This window comes from Eriocheir sinensis, chromosome 7 (assembly GCF_024679095.1).
Source record: "Eriocheir sinensis breed Jianghai 21 chromosome 7, ASM2467909v1, whole genome shotgun sequence".
NCBI classification, from domain to species: domain Eukaryota; kingdom Metazoa; phylum Arthropoda; class Malacostraca; order Decapoda; family Varunidae; genus Eriocheir; species Eriocheir sinensis.
In genome coordinates, this window is record NC_066515.1 from 26869387 (window position 1) to 26893466 (window position 24080).

The following is a 24080-nucleotide window of genomic DNA, read 5'->3' on the forward strand; positions in this document are numbered from 1 at the left end:
TTCTTAACACTGACCTTCATTTATTTCCACTTTCTTAACACTGACCTTGATTTATTTCCACTTTCTTAACACTGACCTTCATTTATTTCCACTTTCTTAACACACCTTCATTTATTTCCACTTTCTTAACACTGACCTTCATTTATTTCCACTTTCTTAACACTGACCTTCATTTATTTCCACTTTCTTAACACTGACCTTGATTTATTTCCACTTTCTTAACACTGACCTTCATTTATTTCCACTTTCTTAACACACCTTCATTTATTTCCACTTTCTTAACACTGACCTTCATTTATTTCCACTTTCTTAACACTGACCTTCATTTATTTCCACTTTCTTAACACTGACCTTGATTTATTTCCACTTTCTTAACACACCTTCATTTATTTCCACTTTCTTAACACTGACCTTCATTTATTTCCACTTTCTTAACACACCTTCATTTATTTCCACTTTCTTAACACTGACCTTCATTTATTTCCACTTTCTTAACACTGACCTTCATTTATTTCCACTTTCTTAACACTGACCTTCATTTATTTCCACTTTCTTAACACACCTTCATTTATTTCCACTTTCTTAACACTGACCTTCATTTATTTCCACTTTCTAAACACTGACCTTCATTTTTAACATTTTCTTTAATCATCTTTTTTTTCTAACACTTTATTTTCTTTCTGTTTTCTTATTTATTTCATTCTATTAACACTGCCCTTCATTTTAATCACATTTTCTTTTATTTCCTTCTATTTATCATTTTCTTTTTTCTTGTATTTTCTTTTTTTCATTTTCTTATCCTTCGTTCACTTCTATATTTTCTTTCACTTTCTTTTTTTCTTTTTTTTTTATAAATTTTCACTTATTTTTTCTTTTAATCATCTTTTTTTCTATATTCACATTTATTCACACTTAGTAGAAGTAGTAGTAGTAGTAGTTGTAGTAGTAGTAGTAGTGGTGGTAGTAGTAGTAGTAATAGTAGTAGTAGTAGTAGTAGTAGTAGTAGTAGTAGTAGTAGTAGTAGTGGTGGTGGTAGTAGTAGTAGTAGTAGTAGTAGTAGTAGTAGTAGTAGTAGTGGTGGTGGTGGTGGTGGTGGTGGTAGTAGTAGTAGTAGTAGTAGTAGTAGTAGTAGTAGTAGTGGTGGTGGTGGTGGTGGTGGTAGTAGTAGTAGTAGTAGTAGTAGTAGTAGTAGTAGTAGTAGTAGTAGTGGTGGTGGTGGTGGTGGTGGTGGTAGTAGTAGTAGTAGTAGTAGTAGTAGTAGTAGTAGTAGTAGTAGTAGTAGTAGTAAATCCATTTTTTGCACGATTTAGTACAACATTTTTATTTTCTCATTTTCTTATCATTTATTTCCACTTTCTTAACACTGACCTTCATTTATTTCCACTTTCTTAACACTGACCTTCATTTATTTCCACTTTCTTAACGCTGACCTTCATTTATTTCCACTTTCTTAACACTGACCTTCATTTATATTTCCACTTATCCCGTCTTTCTTAACACTGACCTTCTTGTTATCTTGATCACTTATCTTACACATTCTTTCGTTATTTCCTTAAAACCGATATTAACCCCTTAAATCCTGCTTACCACGCGGTATTAATGACTGATATGTAATCCTGGTAATCTAGAGTGCTTGTAATCCACCGCCCAGTCGGGAAATCCACGTGGAAGGCGAGATATTCTGTAAAATAAGATGGAAAATATATAAGTAATTGAGTCGCCATTTGCACCCCCCGCAGCCTCGATAAATCCCCGCCGCCTTGTAACACTAACATTAATAACTTCTTAAATACTGCTTACCACAAGGCAATAATGGCTTCTATGTAATCCTGGTATCCTAGAGTCCGAATAATCCACCGCCCAGCAAGGTAATCCACGTGTAAGGCGAGATATTCGGTAAAATAAGAAATAAAATTAACATGGCGACATTTCCATCCCCCGCCGCCTTGGTAAATCACCGCCGCCTTGCAACATTTAACGCTAATAACACCTTAAATCCTACTTACCACGCGGATTTGATAGTTCCTATGTAATCCTGGTATCCTAGAGTCCTTGTAGACCACAGCCCAGTCAAGTAATCCATGTGGAAGGCGAGATAATCAGTAAAATAAGGAGGAAAAAATTACTTGTAGACGATCACTGACATTGTTTCCCGCGCACTTCACTCACCACGAGCCCAAAAATTGGTTCCTTTTTCATTTTTCTAATTAATTATCTCCTCCTAGCCTTTATTTCTAAGTTACTATTGTTACTTATTATTATTGGTATTACATTAAGCGGTATTCGTGACTAATCTCATCTGGTTTCTCATGAATAGCCTCTTTTCTTGTTTCTTCCTCAAATACATTTCTCGTATTATCTACTCCTGGACATTATTTTGAAGTTACCGTTGTTATTTATCATTATCGTTATTACTTTAAGTAATATTCGCCACTAATCTTCATTTTTGTCACAGATATAGCCCCTCTCTCTCTCTCTCTCTCTCTCTCTCTCTCTCTCTCTCTCTCTCTCTCTCTCTCTCTCTCTCTCTCTCTCTCTCTCTCTCTCTCTCTCTCTCTCTCTCTCTCTCTGTTACTATCAATCAATCAATCAATCAATCAATCTCTCTCTCTCTCTCTCTCTCTCTCTCTCTCTCTCTCTCTCTCTCTCTCTCTCTCTCTCTCTCTCTGGAATGACCTAACAGGCTAACAATCGCTTACATAATATTTCTCATTAATCTTTAACATAATAATTAAGGTCCTTAATTTGGCATACCCAGCGCCTAGGCTATCATCTATGACGAATATTTTACTATATATTATACCTATGCTAAGCTTTATAAATACCTCCTTTACCTACTGATATAAGAAAATCTAATGTTGGTTCTTGATTTAAAGGTCCATAGTTTTAAAGGTCTCTGGCTTCCATTACTACCTACTTATATAAGCAAGTTTAATGTTCGATCTTGGTTTAAAGGTCCCTAGTTTTAAAGGTCTCTGGCTTCCATTACTACCTACTTATATAAGCAAGTTCAATGTTCGATCTTGGTTTAAAGGTCCCTAGTTTTAAAGGTCTCTGGCTTCCATTACTACCTACTTATATAAGCAAGTTTAATGTTCGATCTTGGTTTAAAGGTCCCTAGTTTTAAAAGTCTCTGGCTTCCATTACTACCTACTGATATAAGCAAGTTTAATGTTCGATCTTGGTTTAAAGGTCCACAGTTTTAAAGGTCTCTGGTTCCCATTACTACCTACTGATACAAGCAAGTTTAATGTTCGATCTTAATTTAAAAGTCCATAGTTTTAAAGGTCTCTGGCTCCCATTACTACGTACTACTGATATAAGCAAGTTCAATGTTCGATCTTGGTTTAAAGGTCCACAGTTTTAAAGGTCTCTGGTTCCCATTACTACCTACTGATATAAGCAAGTTTAATGTTCGATCTTGGTTTAAAGGTCCATAGTTTCAAAGGTCTCTGGCTTCCATTACTACCTACTTATATAAGCAAGTTTAATTTTCGATTAGACTTCAAAGGTCCATAGCTTTAGAGGTTTGTGGCTCCTATTACGACTATCTACTGATGTGAGCAAGTTAATGTTCCAGCTGAATCTTAAGTGTATTGGAGTGAAAGTATTGGAATGCATATCTCGTGCATGCATACGTCTGCTGGACCTTTCATCGCTAGCTTCACAGCTGTTTCGACCTCGACATATTGGTAGTGTCGTGCGACATTCGATTTTTTCCGTAATCGATTCTTTCAATTACTTCTGAGAGTCAGTATTCAACTATTTCGATTATTTATGTAGTCATTAATCAATTCTTCCGATTACTTCTGTGCTCAGTAATCAATTACTTCCATGATTTCTGTGGTCAGTAATCAATGACTCACTCAGAATGATGCATCCATGGCTCCACTGTGTGTGTAGACATACCATATATATATATATATATATATATATATATATATATATATATATATATATAGATATATATATATATATATATATATATATATATATATATATATATATATATATATATATATATATACATACATATATATATATATATATATATATATATATATATATATATATATATATATGTATGTATGTATATATATATATATATATCTATATATATATATATATATCTATATATATATATATATATATATATATATATATATATATATATATATATATATATATATATATATATATATATATATATATATATATATATATATATATATATATATATATATATATATATATATATATATATATATATATATATATATATATATATATATATATATATATATATATATATATATATATATATATATATATATATATATATATATATATATATATATATATATATATATATATATATATATATATATATATATATATATATATATATATATATATATATATATATATATATATATATATATATATATATATATATATATATATATATATATATATATATATATATATATATATATATATATATATATATATATATATATATATATATATATATACCCATGAAATGACCTAGTGAAGGATGCATAACAGTATGTTATATCCTTGTTCTGTCCTGTAAGAGTAACAGGATGTCTTCTTTGCACAGGACGCCTCACTGAGCAATGGGAAGCCTGTAGGAGCCGAGGAAGTCCTGCACGTGGAGGTGGAGTCGCCCCCGAAGGATTCCAACACCACCACCAAGATCTAAAGCAGCGCTGTATATAGTATTAAGTGTTCCATTACGATCCCTTTGTGAATGTCAAGTAGAGGAACGCAACGTGACTTATCTGGCGGTTAGTTAAGTCACGGCTTGAGTCGTGACTTAGAGTATTAGCATTAAGTGCAGCCTCTATATCTTGGCTTAGGGGGATGGCCAGCACATTTTGGCATATATTCTTGAACGTCTCTGGCTCCCATTAAGATGATTTCCCAAGGCCACAGAGAAGAGTAACCAGGTTTTCATGTGTAATTTTATAGTTGAAGATGTAGAAGCCATGTCAAACTATCCCCAGACTCACTCTATCTCTGTCTTCTTCAATGTCTCTGGCTCCCTTTACGACTTTTTCCCAAGGCCAAAGAGAAGAGTAACCAGGTTTTCATGTGTAATTTTATAGCTGAAGATTTAGAAGCCATGTCAAACTATCACCAGCCTCACTCTATCTCTGTATCTCTGTCTTCTTCAGTGTCTCTGGCTCCTATTACGACTTTTTCCCAAGGCCAAAGAGAAGAGTAACCGGGTTTTCATGTGTAATTTTATAGTTGAAGATTTAGAAGCCATGTCAAAGTATTACCAGCCTCACTCTATCTCTGTATATCTGTCTTCTTCAATGTCTCTGGCTCCTATTACGACTCTTTCCCAAGGCCACAGGGAGGATTAACCGGGTTTTCATGGGTGATTTTCCTGTTTAAGATGCAGAAGCCATGTCAAACTATCACCAGCCTCACTCTATCTGTCTTCTTCAATGTCTCTGGCTCCCATTACGACCATTTCCCAAGGCCAAAGAGAAGACAGACAAGGTCTCCAAGGGTGATTTTCCTGTTTAAGATGTAGAAGCCATGTCAAACTCTCTCCAGCTTCACAAAACAGTCCATGTAAATCCCAGCAACCTGTACAATGGGAGGCTTTTCAGACAGGTTAAACAAGGCACTAAGAGGATTAGGACTATAGCCTACGGAGGGATGAATTAGACAGGGGAGAGGAATATGAATGACAGGACATACTCATTAACTCTCATGATGTTATAGGATGACATGTATATAATAAATCTTCTCCAGGGAGCCTAAAAACATAGCTACAAGGTGTTATTTGTATTGCTAAGACTGATGAAAGAATGAAGGTGCTGGTTAACTCTTGCATAAGGTATCTGGATAGCATATCAGTGAGACTAACTAACACTGTGATGGTCATCGGTCAGCTGCGATAATACGGTTAAGTCATTGGTCACACTCCTATAGTCACCTCAAAGTCCAAAAGCTCTTACAATTGAGTGTGTGTGTGTGTGTGTGTGTGTGTGTGTGTGTGTGTGTGTGTGTGTGTGTGTGTGTGTGTGCAGCAGTCAAGGGCAAAAACCAAAAACAAAATGAAACAAAAACAAGAGAAAAGATTAAGCAAGAAAGATTAAGAAAGTGTTCAAGTCATAAGAAGAGTTTACCGGCGAAAGGGATGAAAGAATGGAGGTGCTGTTCACTCTTGCATAAGGGATCTGGACAGCATGTGTGAGCGCTAGAGGAGAGAGTGTCTTGTGCAGCGAGGCCATAGGAACGGGGTAGGGATGGGGGGCGGCATGCCAGTATTTTTTTATAATACTCTTAAAAGTATTAATTACAAGTATTACTGTGATTATCCATGGGGAAAGGTACTATTGGGGGCATACGTACAGCTGTGCGCGGCCTCAGTGCTCGTCTCTGTCACACCGACCCTGGGGTAACCATCGCCAGGGGGTTCAGTTGGGTGGGGTGTGCGCCGAGTGCCTGGGCCGGGACTCGAACCCACGGCCCATGGCTTCATAGGTATATAGGCGTGCTGATGTACCATAGTAATAATATTAATACTAATGTTAATAATAGGTTGACTCCATACACATTCTATAGTCCATACAGTTTTTAATGTCTCATAATGTTCTCTATCTCCATAATTGGTGAGTCCAGGTATTCACTAGGATACAGCATTTAAGTCAAGGTAATTGTGTAGACAAGGTCCTTGCCTCCAAACCACTGTCCATGCAAGGTGTTGGTCGGTGGGCTCAACACGTCCAGTGACTATGTAACACTATGCTGGGATGGGAAATAAAAGCTATCTCCAAACATGACCTATAATGTCACCTAATGCACGGCCAACCCTTCTGTCAAGTCTTTTTTTTTTACAACAAAGGAGACACGCTCAAGGGCAACAAAGAGCGTAGAAAAAAAAAAGCCCGCTACTCACCGCTCCCAAACGTTTTTTTCTTTACTTTTACAGCAAACATCAGCTGGTGAGGTTATCAACTTAATACAGAAGGACAGGAAAATCAGGACAGAGCACAACCAATATATTTTAATGAAGACCCAACAATAAGTGAGCAATTCATGTCAATCTCTAGTAGTCTCTTACATAGACCACACAGACCTTAAGGTTCAGGCTAGATGGTCTGTCCTTAAACCTAAGTGAAATTATATAAACTTAATAATAATAATAATAATAATAATAATAATAATAATAATATCACACACACAACACAGACTGCTGCCTCCGGTGTAATAAAAAATAAATTAATAGTTATATAATGTTTTGAAGCAGTCCAGCACACACACACACACACACACACACACTGTAAATCCCAAATAGGTAAATACAAATGGTAACAAAGGAAGAGAAGGAAAAAGTGTAGGAAAAAGAAGACATTAGAGAAAGAAGAATGGGCAGAAATCCAAGAGTTAAATATGAATGAGGTAATTAGCCACACCTGTACACATCTGTTAGCCACACCCACACGTGACACTCAGACACACCTGGATGCCAAAAATGCCTTACAATGAACCAGAAAAAGTAAAAAATGAATGAGAAAAGGGGATATTAAAGAAAATTAAAGGTATACCTGTTAGCTAAACCTGTACACACCTGTTGGACACACCCACACACCTGAAATGACACATACATGATCCCCCAACACACCTGGATGCCAAAAATGCCTAACGATGAACCAGAAAAAGTTAAAAATGAATGAAAAAAAGGGATATAAGAGAAAGTTAAAGGTATAGCTGTTAGCCACACCTGTACACACCTGTTGGACACACCCACACACCTGAAATGACACATACATGATCCCCCAACACACCTGGATGCCAAAAATGCCTAACGATGAACCAGAAAAAGTTAAAAATGAATGAAAAAAATGGATATAAGAGAAAGTTAAAGGTATACCTGTTAGCCACACCTGTACACACCTGTTGGACACACCCACACATGACACTCCAACACTCCCGGACGCCAAAAATGCCTAACGATGAACCAGAAAAAGTTAAAAATGAATGAGAAAAAGGGATATAAGAGAAAGTTAAAGGTATACCTGTTACCCACACCTGTACACACCTGTTGGACACACCCACACATGACACTCAGACACACCTGGATGCCAAAAATGCCTTACGATGAACCAGAAAAAGTTAAAAATGAATGAGGAAAAGGGATATAAAAGAAAGTTAAAGGTATACCTGTTAGCCACACCTGTACACACCTGTTGGCCACACCCACACACCTGTAATGACACATACATGATCCCCCAACACACCTGGATGCCAAAATGCCTTACGATGAACCACAGTGCTACAAGACCTCCAATAAATCAATCTTATAAGCTTAGGGTGGACTATTTCAGGGCAAATAAACATTAATTCACAAAGCACAATGGTCTGGAAGCAAGATTAGGCCTATGGTTACAAAGCTGGGTCACTAAAATGTTAAATAATGCAAGTAATGAGGAGTTACAGGTAAAAATGAACAAGGAATTTCAATCTTGTAAGGTTAAGATAGACTATTTCGGGGCAAATAAACATTAATTCACAAAGCACAATGGCATGGAAGCAAGATTAGGCCTATGGTTACAAAGCTGGGTCACTAAAATGTTAAATAATGCAAGTGAGGTGAAATTGTATAAGAAATGTCAATCTTGAAAGCTTAGGGTGGACTATTTCGGGGCAAATAAACATTAATTCATAAAGCACAATGGCCTGAAAGCAATATTAGGCCTATGGTTACAAAGCTGGGTCACTAAAATGTTACATAATACAAATAATGAAGCGTTACAGGTAAAAATGTACAAGGAATTTCAATTTTTTACGTGTTTGTTTACGTCCAGCTGGTGCGGCCGATGATGACGATGATAAGCCACCGATGCCAGATTATCGTACTCGGAGCATTACATATCCCGGCTTCTCACCTTTTAAATATCACCAGGAAACAAGAATAATTAACCATTTAAACGATAAAATATAAAAAGCCAGTTGTTGGGGCACAGGAGACAGATTTTGGGTTGGAAATTGGAAACTATGAGCAACTGAGTACGACAATCTGGCAACGTTGTGATCGGCCAGATACTATCCACATGTCTAATATACTTAACTGATAGCTATGAGTATTAATTCGTATGCTATTAAAGCCATGTTATTTATAGAATTTTATTGATTAAATCAAGGCAACTCATTCCAGCCCCACAGATCAGAGATTAATGGTTTTATGGCTAGCTTCATATAAGCCCGAACACACACCAACGTACTCTAGGCCTATACACAGCTGGCCTACACACACGAAAAAACTTCTTTATTAATCTAATAAAGCAAGGCAACTCATTCCAGCCCCACAGATCAAATTAATGGTTTATGGCTAGCTTCTTATAAGCCCGAACACTCTAGGCCTACACACAGCTGGCCTACACACACGAAAAAACTCCTTTATTAACCTAATAAAGCAAGGCAACACATTCCAGCCCCACAGATCAAAGAATAATGGTTTTAATGCCGAGTTTCCCTCCCTGGTCTTGGTCTTGGTCTCAGAGGAAGAAGAAGAAGAAGAAGAAGGTCAGCTGTTATGTCTTCCTGCGTGGACCAGATCGTTTTTTTCCAGAAGAAACTCAACAAATATGCCAGGCTCAACGAGGCGGACAAGGTGAGCCTAGGCCTACACGGACAAGGCCTTGGTGGAGGGGCAGAGGGCCAGGGCCATCTGAGGGGCCAGGGAATGGAGGTCACCTGGGGCACAGCCTGTCACTGCTGCGGGCGCCGTGCCTGTGACCAGTGCCTCGGTGGGGGGGTATTAGAGTGCCTATGGGTGGGGTGTAGTGCCAAGTGCCAGGGTGTGCCGCCACTATAAGGGCCAGGTGGTCAGGGGAGGGAGGGCCACCTGGGCTTGGGTCCGCCTGCTGTGGCCCTTGTCCCCGTAGCGCACCATTATTAATTATACAGTTATTATTAGTCATTATACAGTTATTATTAGTCATTATACAGTTATTATTAGTCATTATAACGGTGGGTTAGTGGTGCTGCCTCACTAACACTCAGCTCAGGGGAGGTGTTCCTAGTGTTACACCCAGCCATGTTTATCTAGTGTTACACCCAGCCATGTTTATCTAGTGTTACACCCAGCCATGTTTATCCAGTGTTACACCCAGCCATGTTTATCTAGTGTTACACCCAGCCATGTTTATCTAGTGTTACACCCAGCCATGTTTATCTAGTGTTACACCCAGCCATGTTTTCCTAGTGTTACACCCAGCCATGTTTATCTAGTGTTACACCCAGCCATGTTTATCTAGTGTTACACCCAGCCATGTTTATCTAGTGTTACACCCAGCCATGTTTATCTAGTGTTACACCCAGCCATGTTTTCCAAGTGTTACACCCAGCCATGTTTATCTAGTGTTACACCCAGCCATGTTTATCTAGTGTTACACCCAGCCATGTTTATCTAGTGTTACACCCAGCCATGTTTATCTAGTGTTACACCCAGCCATGTTTATCTAGTGTTACACCCAGCCATGTTTATCTAGTGTTACACCCAGCCATGTTTATCTAGTGTTACACCCAGCCACTTAGGGCCGCTTTCACAGTCACGTTGTTTGTTTTGATCGTTACCAATGGCGGCGATCGACGCTATAGTTTTCCACGTGAAACTGGCCTATGGGGTAGTGGCGGCTGCAGAGGAAGCGAGAGGTATTGAGAGTGTGTGGTAAGGTGCGGGGCTAGGCTAACCCCGCAGCCGCCACTACCCCATAGGCCAGTTTTACGTGGAAATGCTATAGCTGCGATCGCCGCCATTGGTAACGATCTAAACAAACAAAATGACTGTGAAAGCGGCCCTAACACTCTCAATAATTTGGGTCACACTCGCCTGGTAAGGTCATATTAATTATACGGTGTTCTACCTACTACTGTTGTACTTCTCTAGCTTTCCGAAATAATTGTTAAGTCGTAAAGTTCGGTTGAGATAGTTTAAATATGTTCCCCCACCCTAAACCCTCTGCGAGCTATTTTGCGGCGGTGGCGACGGATGATGAAATTGCAATAATTAAGTCACTTTTTAGAAGTTTCCGAAGAAAAAAACTATCTCCAAATGAAAAAGCACAATATTTTGGCCCGATATAAATAGCCAGTGTATCAAATTTTGAGATGGGCAACTCTCTGAACATTTACCACTGGGAATGGGTGATGAAGGGAGAGCTTGTGATATTGCTGGGAATGGGTGAGGAAGGGAGAGCTTGTAATATAACGGTTGTATTTATTTAGAGGCATTTACAGTGGTTCATGGTTTGCAGGTCCTGTACTACATCCACAAGCTGAACCACCTCAATGTGACGGTCAGCCATCTTGAGGAGACTGGCGTTGGCAAGACTGTCAATGCGCTGCGACACCAGGCAGGGAAGGTCGGCGAGAGAGCCCGATGCCTCGTCAACAAGTGGAAGGAGATGGTGACGGCGGAGGAGGAGGAGGAGGAGGAGGAGAATGAGGAGGAGGTGCAGGAGAGAGTCGAACAGCCCACAGAATCCAGAGTAAGGAATAATGATAATGATAAATAATAATAATAATAGTAATAAGATATTAGGTTTAGTTAGGTTAGGTTAGGTTAGATAATAATAAATAATAATAATAGTAATAAGATATTAGGTTTAGTTAGGTTAGGTTAGGTTAGATAATAATAAATAATAATAATAGTAGTAAGATGTTAGGTTTAGTTAGCTTAGGTTAGGTTAGGTTAGATTTAAGGGGTTACTACTACAACTACTATTATTACCACTACTACTACTACTATTACTACTACTACTACTACTATTATTATTATTATTATTATTATTATTATTATTATTATTATTATGACTACTACTACTACTATTATTATTACTACTACTACTATTTTTACCACTACTACTACTATTATTGCCACTACTACTACTAATACTATTTTTACTACTACTACTACTACTACTAATACTAATACTACTACTACTATTACCACTACTACTACTACTATTATTTTTACCACTACTACTACTATTATTACTACTACTACTACTACTACATTATTACTACTACTACTACTACTACTACTACTATTATTACCACTACTGCTACTACTACTACTACTACTATTATTATTTGCAGGGTAGGGAGGCAGAAGAAACAGACGACGTCGACGAGGATGACTGCCTTCACATTGAGGAGAACGACAACGCGGGTGAAGATGACGACTACGAGGATGAGGGGCCACCACCAGCGTCGTCTTCCCCCCCAGCCGCTGTCAATCCCTACCCCGCTTACGATTATTACCACCCGGCGGAATCCGACGGAGACGAGGACGGACAGTACAATCCGCTGACCTCACAGAGCGACTACCAGCGGAACCTCGGCGCACCTACCGCAGAGTACCACCCATCCTCGGAGATCCTGACCCCTAGAGACGATTCCAGTCCAGAGTATGTTTTGCCCTCGCCGCCTGAGCCCAGCAATGCAAAGGGTCATAAAAGTCACAGTCGGGAGAAGGAAAAGCGAAACAAGGAAAAACGACATAAGGATCGGGACCGCTCGGGAAGCAGAGAGAGAGAGAGGGAGAGGGAGAGGAAGGACAGGAGTCACCGGGACAAGCACAGGGAGCGAGACGAGAGGAAGGAGGAGAGGAGAGAGGAGTCGGAGGTGGAGGAACAGCGGAAATCGAAGTCACGGAAGGAGAAACACCAACATGAGCGATCAAAACCAACCAAGAATAGGCAACCGGACGGAAGCATTGCAAACGGACAACACACCGACAACCACAGAGACAAAAGTAACAGGAAGGAGACAGAGCGGGCAGAGCGAGTCGAGACCACGAGCCAGGAGACCAGGAAAGACCGGCACAAGGAGACCAGCAAAAAGGACAAACAGAAACGAGACCACAGAGAGAGAGAGGTCAGCCCCGGACGACACAGGAAGGAGAAGAGGAGCAAGCACCATGCGACAGAGGACGAGGAGAGTGTAAACGACGACGCAAGGACGGAAAAAGAAGGAAAGGGAAAACACAGGGAGGAAAAACGTAAACACAAGGAATCAAACAGCAAGAAAGAGAGGCAGAGGAAGGAGAGAGAGGAGGAGGAGGAGGAAGAGGAGGAGGAGGAGGAGGAGGAGGAGAGGAGTAGAGATAGCAGGAAAAAGGAGAAAAAGAAGAACAGTGCGAAGATGGACGCAGCGGAAATAGACTCCGGCTTTGGCGCGGCGCTTATGGGTGAGTCGATTTTGTACTCATCCTTCATCTATCTATCTATCTATATGTCTATCCATCTACCTATCCATTTATCTATCAATCATTCAATCCACCTCTCCTTTGCAGGCCTGGACTCAGCTGTGAAGAAGAAGAAGAAGAAGAAAAAGAAGACTGAGGATCGAGGGGAGAGCTGCTCGGAAGATGGGGGGCAGCCCTCCACGAGCAAGGGCTTCAAGAGGGGTCTGACTGGCGACGGGGGAGGGCTGCCTGACAGAAAGAAGGTGAGGGGGGGCGGGGGGGGGCTGCTGAGGGGTATGTGCATAGCTGGGCACGATAACAGAAAACCTTATTCCCGATAACCGATAACTGATAATAGAAAACCTTATTGGTGATAACCGATATTCATTAACTGGAGACACAAATATAGGCGATAACCGATACCCGATATAAATCCACAATTCCGATACTAGCTGGCGATAAGTCTGATTGGCTAAAAGATACTATATTGATATTTCAAATAAAAAAACATAGATGAATTAAAATTTTCATTATTTGTATTTTAGAAAACTTACAAAACCTGAAAACCACACGTTGACACATACCTATGGACGGTAATAATAGAAAAGCCTGAACCAGTGTTGTGTTATTTTGCGTCCCCACCATCAAAACCTGGCGCCCTTGTTTGTTCTCGTGAACTGCGCATGCTCAGACCAGCAAGCGTAGACCTGTACACTCTCACAAAGCTTTTTAACCGTAATTAAGAATTGCTGGAAGGCTGAATCAGACATACAGTACCACAACCACCATCCCCGCTGATTCTAGAACGACACTCTGTACGAGTTATATTCATATGTAGAGAGTGTCTTTCTAGAAACAGCAAGGATGGTGGTACTGTATGTCTGATTTAACCTTCCAGCAACTCTTAAGTTAATGTGTTAAAAAACTTTGTGAGACTGTACAGGGCTTTGCTTATTGGACTGAACATGCGCAGTTCACGAGAGACCAGAGTTTGTAAACAAAAGCGCCAGCTTTTGACGATGGGACACCAAATAACACAACACCGGGTGCCTTCAATACCATGGCATGCTCACAAACGAATATGGAATATCAAATTTGAGGCAGTGAATAATATTTTTTTTGGCGAAGTTAAATGATTTTTCTCTTTGATATATTGATTTTTGAGTCTAGCATAAAAAATATCCTGTGTTTTAATGTTGATGTTCTAAGTATGAAATCTCTTCACCGAAGATATTTCATACCCCGAAGTTTTTTCATACAGCACCGGGCGCCAGGGCCACGCATGCGCAGTAGGGAGGAGACAACGTTTTTTTTCAAAAAGGTGGAAAAAAAGTAGCGATTATCGCAGTTTGGTTACAAAAGTAACGAAGATACCGATATATATTTAAATAAGTAGCGGATGGCCGATAACCCGATTTTGTTATCAGTGATAAAGTATCGCGATAACTTATCGCGATAGCGCCCAGCTATGGGTATGTGTATGGTAGGAAGGGAAGGGATAGAAAGGAAAGGGAATGGAACGCCCCTAACTTAGTAACTTTCCCTCCATTACCTCCGTTCTCTCCCTCCACAGCCAAGAATTCTCTCCGCACCCAAGGACCGCCTGCCAAGCCTGCCCTCTGTGATGGATGAGAAGCCCCTACTGCCGGAGATAACGCCTCATTACAAGCCCCTGCCAAGACCACCTGTCCGAGAGGAACCACCTGACTCGGGCCTGGCACGGATGACAGAGGAGGAGGCGCTCAACTTCATGTTCCAGTCCAAGTGCAACAGGTGGGGAAATTTACATAGAGTTACATAGGTATTCAGACCACACAGGGATAGGGGAAGATTTACATTAATTTACATAGATATTCAGACTACATAGAGTTAGGATCATGGGGAGGTTTACATAGATTTACATAGATATTCAGACCACATACAGTTAGGATCAGGGGGAGGTTTACATATATTTACATAGGTATTCAGACCACACAGGGATAGAGGAAGATTTACATAGATTTACATAGATATTCAGACTACATAGAGTTAGGATCAGGGGGAGGTTTACATAGATTTACATGGATATTCAGACCACATAGAGTTAGGATCAGGGTGAGGTTTACATAGATTTACATAGGTATTCAGACCACACAGGGATAGGGGAAGATTTACATAGATTTACATAGATATTCAGACTACATAGAGTTAGGATCAGGGGGAGGTTTACATAGATTTACATAGATATTCAGACCACATAGAATAAGGATCAGGGGGAGGTTTACATAGATTTACATGGGTATTCAGACCACACAGGGATAGGGGAAGATGTACATAGATTTACATAGATATTTAGACTACATAGAGTTAGGATCAGGCTGAGGTTTACATAGATTTACATGGGTATTCAGACCACACAGGGATAGGGGAAGATGTACATAGATTTACATAGATATTTAGACTACATAGAGTTAGGATCAGGGGAGGTTTACATAGATTTACATAGATATTCAGACCACATAGAATAAGGATCAAGGGGAGGTTTACATAGATTTACATAGGTATTCAGACCATACAGGGATAGAGGAAGATTTACATAGATTTACATAGATATTCAGACCACATAGAATAAGGATCAGGGGGAGGTTTACATAGATTTACATAGGTATTCAGACCACACAGGGATAGGGGAAGATTTACATAGATTTACATAGATATTCAGACTACATAGAGTCAGGATCAGGGGTAGGTTTACATAGATTTACATAGATATTCAGACCACACAGAGCTAGGATCAGGGTAAGGTTTACGTAGATTTACACAGATATTCAGACCACATAGAGTTAGGATTGGGGGAAGGTTTACATAGATTTACATAGATATTCAGACCACATAGAGATAAGGACAGGGGGGAAATTTACATAGATTCCCATAGGTATTCAGACCACATAGGAATAAGGTTATGGGGAGGCTTAAATAGATTTACATGGATTTACATAGATATTCAGACCACACAGGCCCTAATTGAAATCCTGTCAAATTTAAAGCCACTAAGACCTTACATTTTGACTTTGAGAGAGAGAGAGAGAGAGAGAGAGAGAGAGAGAGAGAGAGAGAGAGAGAGAGAGAGAGAGAGAGAGAGAGAGAGAGAGAGATACATACAGAGATACAAAAAGATACAGTGTGTGTAAGAGAGAGAGAGAGAGATATGCCTCCATTGATGTAAAAAAAAAAAAAAAAAAAAAAAGGGGCTGATTATATTTCTCTGTTATTTCCCTTCAGGCGCAGCAAGGTCTACTCCGGCAAGGTGTCCGGCCTGAGCTATGTCCCCTCCCTGTACGAGTCCTGTATTAGGGTGCTGCAGGAGAACATTGATGGTAAAGGACTTGTCGTTTTCTAATTCCTATTCCCATTCTTTATCAATATTGGCTTAGTTCTGTCTATTAATCAACTTATCTATCTATTTGGGCTCTCTTCTTTGCATTTTCTCTTTTTCTCTCTCTCTCTCTCTCTCTCTCTCTCTCTCTCTCTCTCTCTCTCTCTCTCTCTCTCTCTCACTGTACCTTTTGTATCTCTGTCTGTTTCTCTCTCTCTCTTTCTCTTTCTCTCTCTCTCTCTCTCTCTCCTCCTTTAACTCTCTCTCTCCTCCTTCTCTTACTCTCCACCCTTGAAACATTATTATTATTATTATTATCATTATTAATATCACCCACTCAACCGTCTTCACCCGTCAGCGTTGGAGTTCACTGGTGGCGTTCCCTTTGACATCCTTCGGCCTGTGCTGGAACGGGCTTCCCCCAAGCAGCTATTGAACCTTGAAGACTACAACGCATACCTTTTGGAAGACTCTGGTGTGCTGTGGGAAGTGCATTGCAAGAGAGATTTTAAAAAGGAGGTAAGAACTTGTAATAGTATTGGAACTGACCTCAAGGGAATGGGGGAGGAAGGGAGAGTTTGTAACATTGCTGAAACTGACCTCAAGGGAATGGCTGAGGAAGGGAGAGCTTATAACATTGCTGGGACTGACCTCAAGGAAATGGCTGAGGAAGGGAGAGCTTGTAACATTGCTGGAACTGACCTCACGGGAATGGCTGAGGAAGGGAGAGCTTGTAAAATAGCTGGAACTGACCTCAAGGGAATGGCTGAGGAAGGGAGAGCATGTAACACTGCTGGAACTGACCTCAAGGGAATGGCTGAGGAAGGGAGAGCTTGTAACACTGCTGGAACTGACCTCAAGGGAATGGCTGAGGAAGGGAGAGCTTATAACATTGCTGGAACTGACCTCAAGGGAATGGCAGAGGAAGGGAGAGCTTGTAACATTGCTGGAACTGATCTCAGGGGGCCCAATATTCTTCCCTTACTTCCTCCTCCTCCTCCTCCTCCTCCTTATATATAATCAAGTTTTTCACCAACAGAGACTTGAGGAAATGGAGACATGGCGCGAGATGTGGTTACGGTGTTCCGAGGAGCGCGATCGAAAGCTCAGGAACTTGACGCACAACCTCACTGAAAAGTTCCTCACAAAAGCCGAGCCCAAGAGGACCACCAAGATCGCGTACGTCGACACCCCGGCCAAGGTTCCAAGAGGAGTTGCTCGGGCCCAGGTTAGGAAAATAGCATCATATGAGTATGAAGTGGCTAGTAATGTTTTTTTAATAATTTTTCATTTGTTTTTTGTTCTTATATAGAGAGATAGTAAGCTTAGGGGGATATTAAGACAGACTTAATTTATTTATTTTTAGTCTGCTGTCGAGATTGATAGATAAATACAGTTCCTATCTTTTTTATCTATCTGTCTGAGTTCCTGTTTGTTATTTAGATAGATAGACAGTTATTTAAGTCATCTATTTTTCTATCTACTTGTCGATATCCAATCATCTATGTATCTATCTGTCAATGCTCCTGTTGTATTGAATTAGATTGACTGACAGTTATGTTTTCCTGTCTACATTTCTCTGTCTATTAATCCAGCTGACTATTTTCCTCTCAATTCTCCCCCAACGGCACTATCTTTCAGGCTAAGTACGGCACTGCAACAGCATCGGCACTCGCAGCAAAACCTGGAAAGGCCAATGAGGTCGCGGCGAGAAAGAATGCTATGCAGAATGTCCAGAATGCCGAGAGAGCAGCCAACCCCAGACCAACTGCCGGTAAGGGGTCAGGTCAGAGCTGGCACTGTGACCTTTGAACTAACGCTATCTTAGGTCATGTTACTCAGTCATTTCCTTGAGGTCAGTTCCAGCAATGTTACAAGCTCTCCCTTCCTCAGCCATTCCCTTGAGGTTAGTTCCAGCAATGTTACAAGCTCTCCCTTCCTCAGCCATTCCCTTGAGGTCAGTTCCAGCAATGTTACAAGCTCTCCCTTCCTCAGCCATTCCCTTGAGGTCAGTTCCAGCAATGTTACAAGCTCTCCCTTCCTCAGCCATTCCCTTGAGGTCAGTTCCAGCAATGTTACAAGCTCTCCCTTCCTCAGCCATTCCCTTGAGGTCAGTTCCAGCAATGTTACAAGCTCTCCCTTCCTCAGCCATTCCCTTGAGGTCAGTTCCAGCAATGTTACAAGCTCTCCCTTCCTCAGCCATTCCCTTGAGGTCAATTCCAGCAATGTTACAAGCTCTCCTTTCCTCAGCCATTCCCTTGAGGTCAGTTCCAGCAATGTTACAAGCTCTCCTTTCCTCAGCCATTCCCTTGAGGTCAGTTCCAGCAATGTTACAAGCTCTCCTTTCCTCAGCCATTCCCTTGAGGTCAGTTCCAGCAATGTTACAGGCTCTCCCTACCCATGAAAACCTGGTTACTCTTCCCTGTAGCCTTGGGAAATGGTCGTAATGAGAGCTTCATACGTTTAAGAATGTGGACCTTGCTATCTATTGAGCTTTACTGTCTCTGTCTTTGCAGCTAAGAAGAAGAAGGTCGCTCCATTGATGGCCAAGACACGACAGTTCTTCAAGAAGGCTTTCCGTCGCTGAAGGGTCATCACTCGGGTCAACCTCCTCACTTATCAGGTATCTACTACTACTAATACTAATACTACTATTACTTCTACTACTACTACTACTACTATTACTACAACTACTACTACTACTACTGCCATCCCTTTACCATCCAAATTCCTTATGCAAGAATTAACCAGCATCTTCATTCTTTCACCCCTGTGCTATCCAAATTTTTCATCTCTTCTCTCCCTCTCTCCTTCTCTTTCCCCTCCTCTTCCTCCTCTCTCTCTCCCATTTTCTCCTCCACTATCATTGTAATCATTAGAACACTGCATGGTTGGAGAGAGAGAGAGAGAGAGAGAGAGAGAGAGATGAAATTTAAGTAGGCTAATAGTAGTAGTAGTGTTATTATTATCATTATTATTATTATTATTACTATTATTATTATTACTATTATTATTATTATTATTATTATTATTACTATTATTATTATTATCGTCAATGCTACTTAAGATATCCCATCCCTTCCCTTCTCTTCCCTTCCTTTCCCTTTCTACCTCTTCCCTTCCCTTCCCTTTCTATCCCTTCCCTTCCCTTCCTACCCCTTCCTTTCCCTTCCTTTTCTACCCCTTCCCTTCCCTTCCTTTTCTACCCCTTCCCTTCCCTTCCCTTCCCTTCCTTTCCCTTCCCTTCCCTTTCTACCCCTTCCCTTCCCTTCCCTTTCCATCCTTTCCCTTTCTTCCCCTTCCCTTCCCTTCTTACCCCTTCCTTTCCCTTCCCTTCCTACTGCTTCCTTTCCCTTTCTACCCCTTCCCTTCCTTTCCCTTTCTATCCCTTCCCTTCCTACCCCTTTCTACCCCTTCCTTTCCCTTCCCTTTCAACCCCTTCCTTTCCTTTCCACCAATTCCCTTCCCTTGCCTCCAGGTCATGTCATTACCCCTTCCCTTCTTTTTCCAGGTCATGTCTTTCACCTCTCGCCAAGCCTCGAAGGGTCAGCTCATCTTGGGGGTCACGTCAAGCAGAGGTCAAGCTGTACCTACCCAGTTTGACCCTCCATGAAAACATCACATCAACCCTGACCTGACCTTAAATACCTTAGTAGCTTGAGGTCAATGATGGTCAGTTAGTGGGTTATGACTGAGTGACTGACTGGCTGACTAGAAGCTTGATGAGTGGTTTATTTATGGTCCTGTGTGTGTGTGTGTGTGTGTGTGTGTGTGTGTATACTTTTAGAGAACTGAGTCTAAGCTTGTAATAATCGTGTGTGTGTGTGTGTGTGTGTGTGTGTGTGTGTTGTCTTATATGGGAAACTGATTTATTTTAATTTTTTGAGGTCAGGTTCAGACATGCCCAGTCCTGTGATAAATTTGAGTGTTGATTCATGAGGACAAATATTCCTGTTATAGGCCTGGGAACTCACCATCACTTCACCTTAGGCCTACACACACTAACTCATTGTGTGTGCATGTGTGTGTGTGCGTGTATGTGCTGTGAGGCGAGACATTGCCAGTCACGCTCTCATGCCAGCCTGTTGATAAGGTCATGTATGGAGGTCATCGTTTGGATGCGTAAAGGTCAAAATAAATTCCTTTTTGAACATATTGCCATTGGTCTTTCTCTGTATCCCCTATAGTAGTAATAGTAGTAGTTTATTTTATTATTATTTATTTCTTTTATTATTATTATTATTATTATTATTATTATTATTATTCCCTGCCTTTTACTTCCCTTTCTTCCAATCTGTCAATCAGCCAGTCAGTCAGTCAGTTAAACAAGTGATCTTATGACAAATCAACACACTATATATCAGAGTCCATATATACTAAATCACATTAATTAAAAAAGTTTCACTGAGCACGAATCAACCTGGTAGCAGCGACGAGCCAAATTTGTGGCTTTATCGTGAAACAGCGACGAGCCAAATTTGTGCCATGATATAACCCTCCCAAAACAATGATACATAATGTGATCACAAATGCTTTGCTATATATTATGAAATGGTTTGTGTGAGGTGTTTTTTTCTCATTTTTCTCGCTTGGAGGGACTATTAAGAAAAATGATCCCTGCTGTTACTGAGTTAAATTGTTCCCCCTCGCACCCCTTGGTCAGTAGCTATGTAGGCAACTCTGGATGCATAGTGGAGAGATCTGCAGCTGTTTGGGAGCGGTGAGTAGCAGCCTTGTTCTTTTCCACTCATTTTGTTGCCCTTGAGTTGTCTCCTTTGTTGTAAATACTCTACTACTATATACTACTACTACTACTACTACTACTAATGATGATAATAATAATACTCTACTACTGTAACTACTACTACTACTACTACTAATGATGATAATAATAATACTCTACTACTGTAACTACTACAACTACTACTACTACTACTACTACTAATGATGATAATAATAATACTCTACTACTGTAACTACTACTACTACTACTACTACTACTACTACTACTACTACTACTAATGATGATGATGATAATAATAGTACTCTACTACTGTAACTACTACTACTAATGATGATGATGATAATAATAATACTCTACTACTGTAACTACTACTACTACTAATAATAATAATAATGATAACATAAATGTGACTGATTTACATATTTTTGGGGGGGAATTTCACGCGAGTTTTCCGGGTCGATATCTCCCTTAATATTGAGTGTAGCGTAATGCAGAGGCCAGAAATGTATTCTTCGTCTCATTTCCTCCCCGTTAAGTCGCCTTTTGCAAGAAATGGCCGCTTTTTATTTTTTTTACTTTAATTTTTTTAGGGACCCAAAGTATAACAATTTCACTTCAAGTACGAGAGTCCACTGCGGGGTGCGGGACAGCAGAATTTAAATTGCTAAATCCAGTTGGTATAGAGAGAGAGAGCATCGAGGTTAGGTTGAATATGGAATGACTATATAGGCCTACACAGAATCACAAAAGTAGCCTATAAGTATTGGAAGTAATTTATAAGAACAGTTCATAAGGAAGAATTTTAATGTCTAAATCCAGTTGGTATAAAGAGAGAGGATTGAGGTTAGGTTGAGTATTATGGAATGTAGGCCTACACAGAGTCACAAAAGTAGCCTATAAGTATTGCAAGTAATTTATAAGAACAATTCATAAGGAAGAATTTGAATGTCTAAATCCGGCCAGTTGGTATAGAGAGAGAGGATTGAGGTTAGGTCGAGTATTATGGAATGTAGGCCTACACAGTCACAAAAGTAGCCTATATATAAGTATTGCAAGTAATTTATAAGTGGGGAAGGATTGGTCAACGAACTCATGGCCCAGAATCAGTCGGCATGTGTTAGTTTTACATCTGAGCTCAGCATATGGGGGTTTATTAAGTCAGTAATGTTAATTCTCACTCAGCATAGCCTGTGTATCAATGCTGACTATTTTGAACTCAGGATGGTCAAGATATCAGCATGACAGCATTAAAGATTCAATGAAGTCAGGCTGTACTCAGCATGACCGATTTTTTCATACCAATTCTATGCTATAAATATAATATGCTGACTTTGTTAATCTGAGTTTAGCAAGAATTTCATCAGGATGGCAACATATAAGATAGGTACAGCATGGCCATTTTTTATGCTCAATTTATTATCAGCTCAGCATAAACGTTTTTGAGTGCTGTACGTGACCTTCCTTTAAGTCAGCATGCACTGTCTGAATCCAGTAACGATGGCCTCGTCCAACTCAGCATATGTTGTTAAATAGGAAGATTTTTGTAGCGATATGTCGATCAGCATGTTATCAGCATATGTATGGCCTCTATTTTCAGAGCTCAGCCTAGGCTTGATTGTTATAGATATCTTGTGGCTCTCAGCATTCAGCATGGCTCAGCTAGACTCGATGAAGAAAAGTGATATATGAAGTCAGCATTTAAAGTCAGCATCTCTCTCTCTCTCTCTCCCCGTATTTAGGGGGTAAATCTTATTAAACATTTCAAAGCCATTATTTACACGGTTTAAGGTTTAATTAAAGAGAAAAAGCGATATAATTACCATTTTATACAGGAAGAAACGTTGTAACCAATGGCTTTAAGATCTAATTAATACGTGATTCATTTCCCTTCCTCCCTCCCTCTATCTCTCTCTCCCTCCCTCCCTCCCTTCATGCTTCACGTTAGGGAGACTACTAAGTGTATTAATAAGAGCTCCCTGAAGCCACTATTCCCACATATAAGCTCATTACATCATATTGTAAGCCCGTGCTGAAGAGTGATAGGATTTTATACTTTCTGCAGTTTCGTTCACAACATGTGCCGAGACCCAGACCCAGACCAACCCATTAATAACAAATAATAATGATTTCAAGGCCTTACCGCTGTTATTAAGGCCCCGGCAGGACTTAATTGGGGTTTACTAATGACAGGACACGCGATAAAAGGGCAAAGGGGCAGTTTAATAGAGTAATTAATGTTTCCGAGGTTAAACTAAAACTATTTATGTCAGCGATAATATACCTAAGCACTGCAAAAAAAGCCCTATTTGTTAAACATTTCGACCCCATCTCTAAATAAATCTAGTTATTGGAGCGGAGAAGACAGTTCGAGGGTCATTTAATTCAAGTACGAGAATCTATTGAGCTGGCAGGAATCAGCTCGCAGCTGATAAATAGCTCGCAAAGGGGGCTTGAAACAATGCTTAATTTTCAATATATCACTCACTGCTATCGTTTAACTGTCCCTTTGCGACTTCAATACACTGCAAATACATCAGATAAACACTTAAAATCAGTAGAAGGCTTTAAAACAAACACATAGGAGATTACATAGGAGGAACTACTCTGAGCTGATACTCACTCCCGGTTTGGGCAATCTCAACGCTTATATATAGATCACAGGTGGTTAAAGAGACATAAATCAAGGTAAATTAAGACGTTTTTTGCTGTCTTTACCCCATTGGACATGTGTATTGGGTAGTGTC

General features: G+C 40.0%; 2 protein-coding genes and 2 long non-coding RNA genes across 47 annotated transcripts in view; 3 read left to right on the plus strand and 1 right to left on the minus strand.

Annotated features, from left to right (window-relative positions):
• The window catches only part of LOC126995251 (excitatory amino acid transporter 2-like), a 45940-nt gene extending 39872 nt beyond the window's left edge, over positions 1-6068 (plus strand). For all 3 annotated transcript variants that reach the window (XM_050854744.1, XM_050854743.1, XM_050854745.1), the window contains exon 12: positions 4625-6068. In XM_050854744.1, the coding sequence (XP_050710701.1) occupies positions 4625-4726 (102 nt within the window). In that variant the 3' untranslated portion in view covers positions 4727-6068. The remainder of the gene's footprint in view (positions 1-4624) is intronic.
• LOC126995253 (uncharacterized) overlaps positions 1-8878 on the minus strand; it is a 9096-nt gene extending 218 nt beyond the window's left edge. The window contains exons 1-4 of one of the 32 annotated variants that reach the window (XR_007750175.1): positions 1431-2476; positions 321-1399; positions 230-258; positions 1-45 (exon numbers count right to left, since the gene is read on the minus strand). The exon at positions 1-45 is cut by the window's left edge and continues 218 nt beyond it. This is a non-coding gene — a long non-coding RNA (uncharacterized LOC126995253). Of the gene's footprint in view, positions 1400-1430; positions 2477-8834 lie in introns of those variants that run through there. The other 31 variants (XR_007750165.1, XR_007750173.1, XR_007750167.1 and 28 more) reach the window with 31 other exon arrangements.
• LOC126995256 (uncharacterized) lies at positions 2617-3892 on the plus strand. The gene is made up of 3 exons (XR_007750182.1): positions 2617-2892; positions 2972-3034; positions 3114-3892. It is a non-coding gene; the product is annotated as an uncharacterized LOC126995256 (long non-coding RNA).
• Positions 8879-9505: 627 nt separating the features above from the next.
• LOC126995257 (transcription elongation factor B polypeptide 3-like) lies at positions 9506-20747 on the plus strand. Of its 11 annotated transcripts, none has more exons than XR_007750184.1 (11): positions 9506-9658; positions 11304-11537; positions 12148-13240; positions 13346-13500; positions 14811-15010; positions 16499-16593; positions 16951-17111; positions 17632-17820; positions 18234-18498; positions 18550-18804; positions 18856-19087. XR_007750184.1 is itself a non-coding variant. In XM_050854749.1 (11 exons), exons 1-10 carry the CDS (start codon positions 9581-9583, stop codon positions 19177-19179), a joined length of 2409 nt encoding a protein of 802 aa, XP_050710706.1. In that variant the 5' UTR covers positions 9506-9580; the 3' UTR covers positions 19180-19215; positions 20104-20747. The 11 variants fall into 11 exon arrangements, 4 of the variants coding, with proteins under 4 accessions (XP_050710706.1, XP_050710707.1, XP_050710708.1 ...); XR_007750185.1 differs by having other exon boundaries at positions 18907-19086; XR_007750186.1 differs by having other exon boundaries at positions 18550-18753; positions 18856-19086.
• Positions 20748-24080: the final 3333 nt, after the last annotated feature.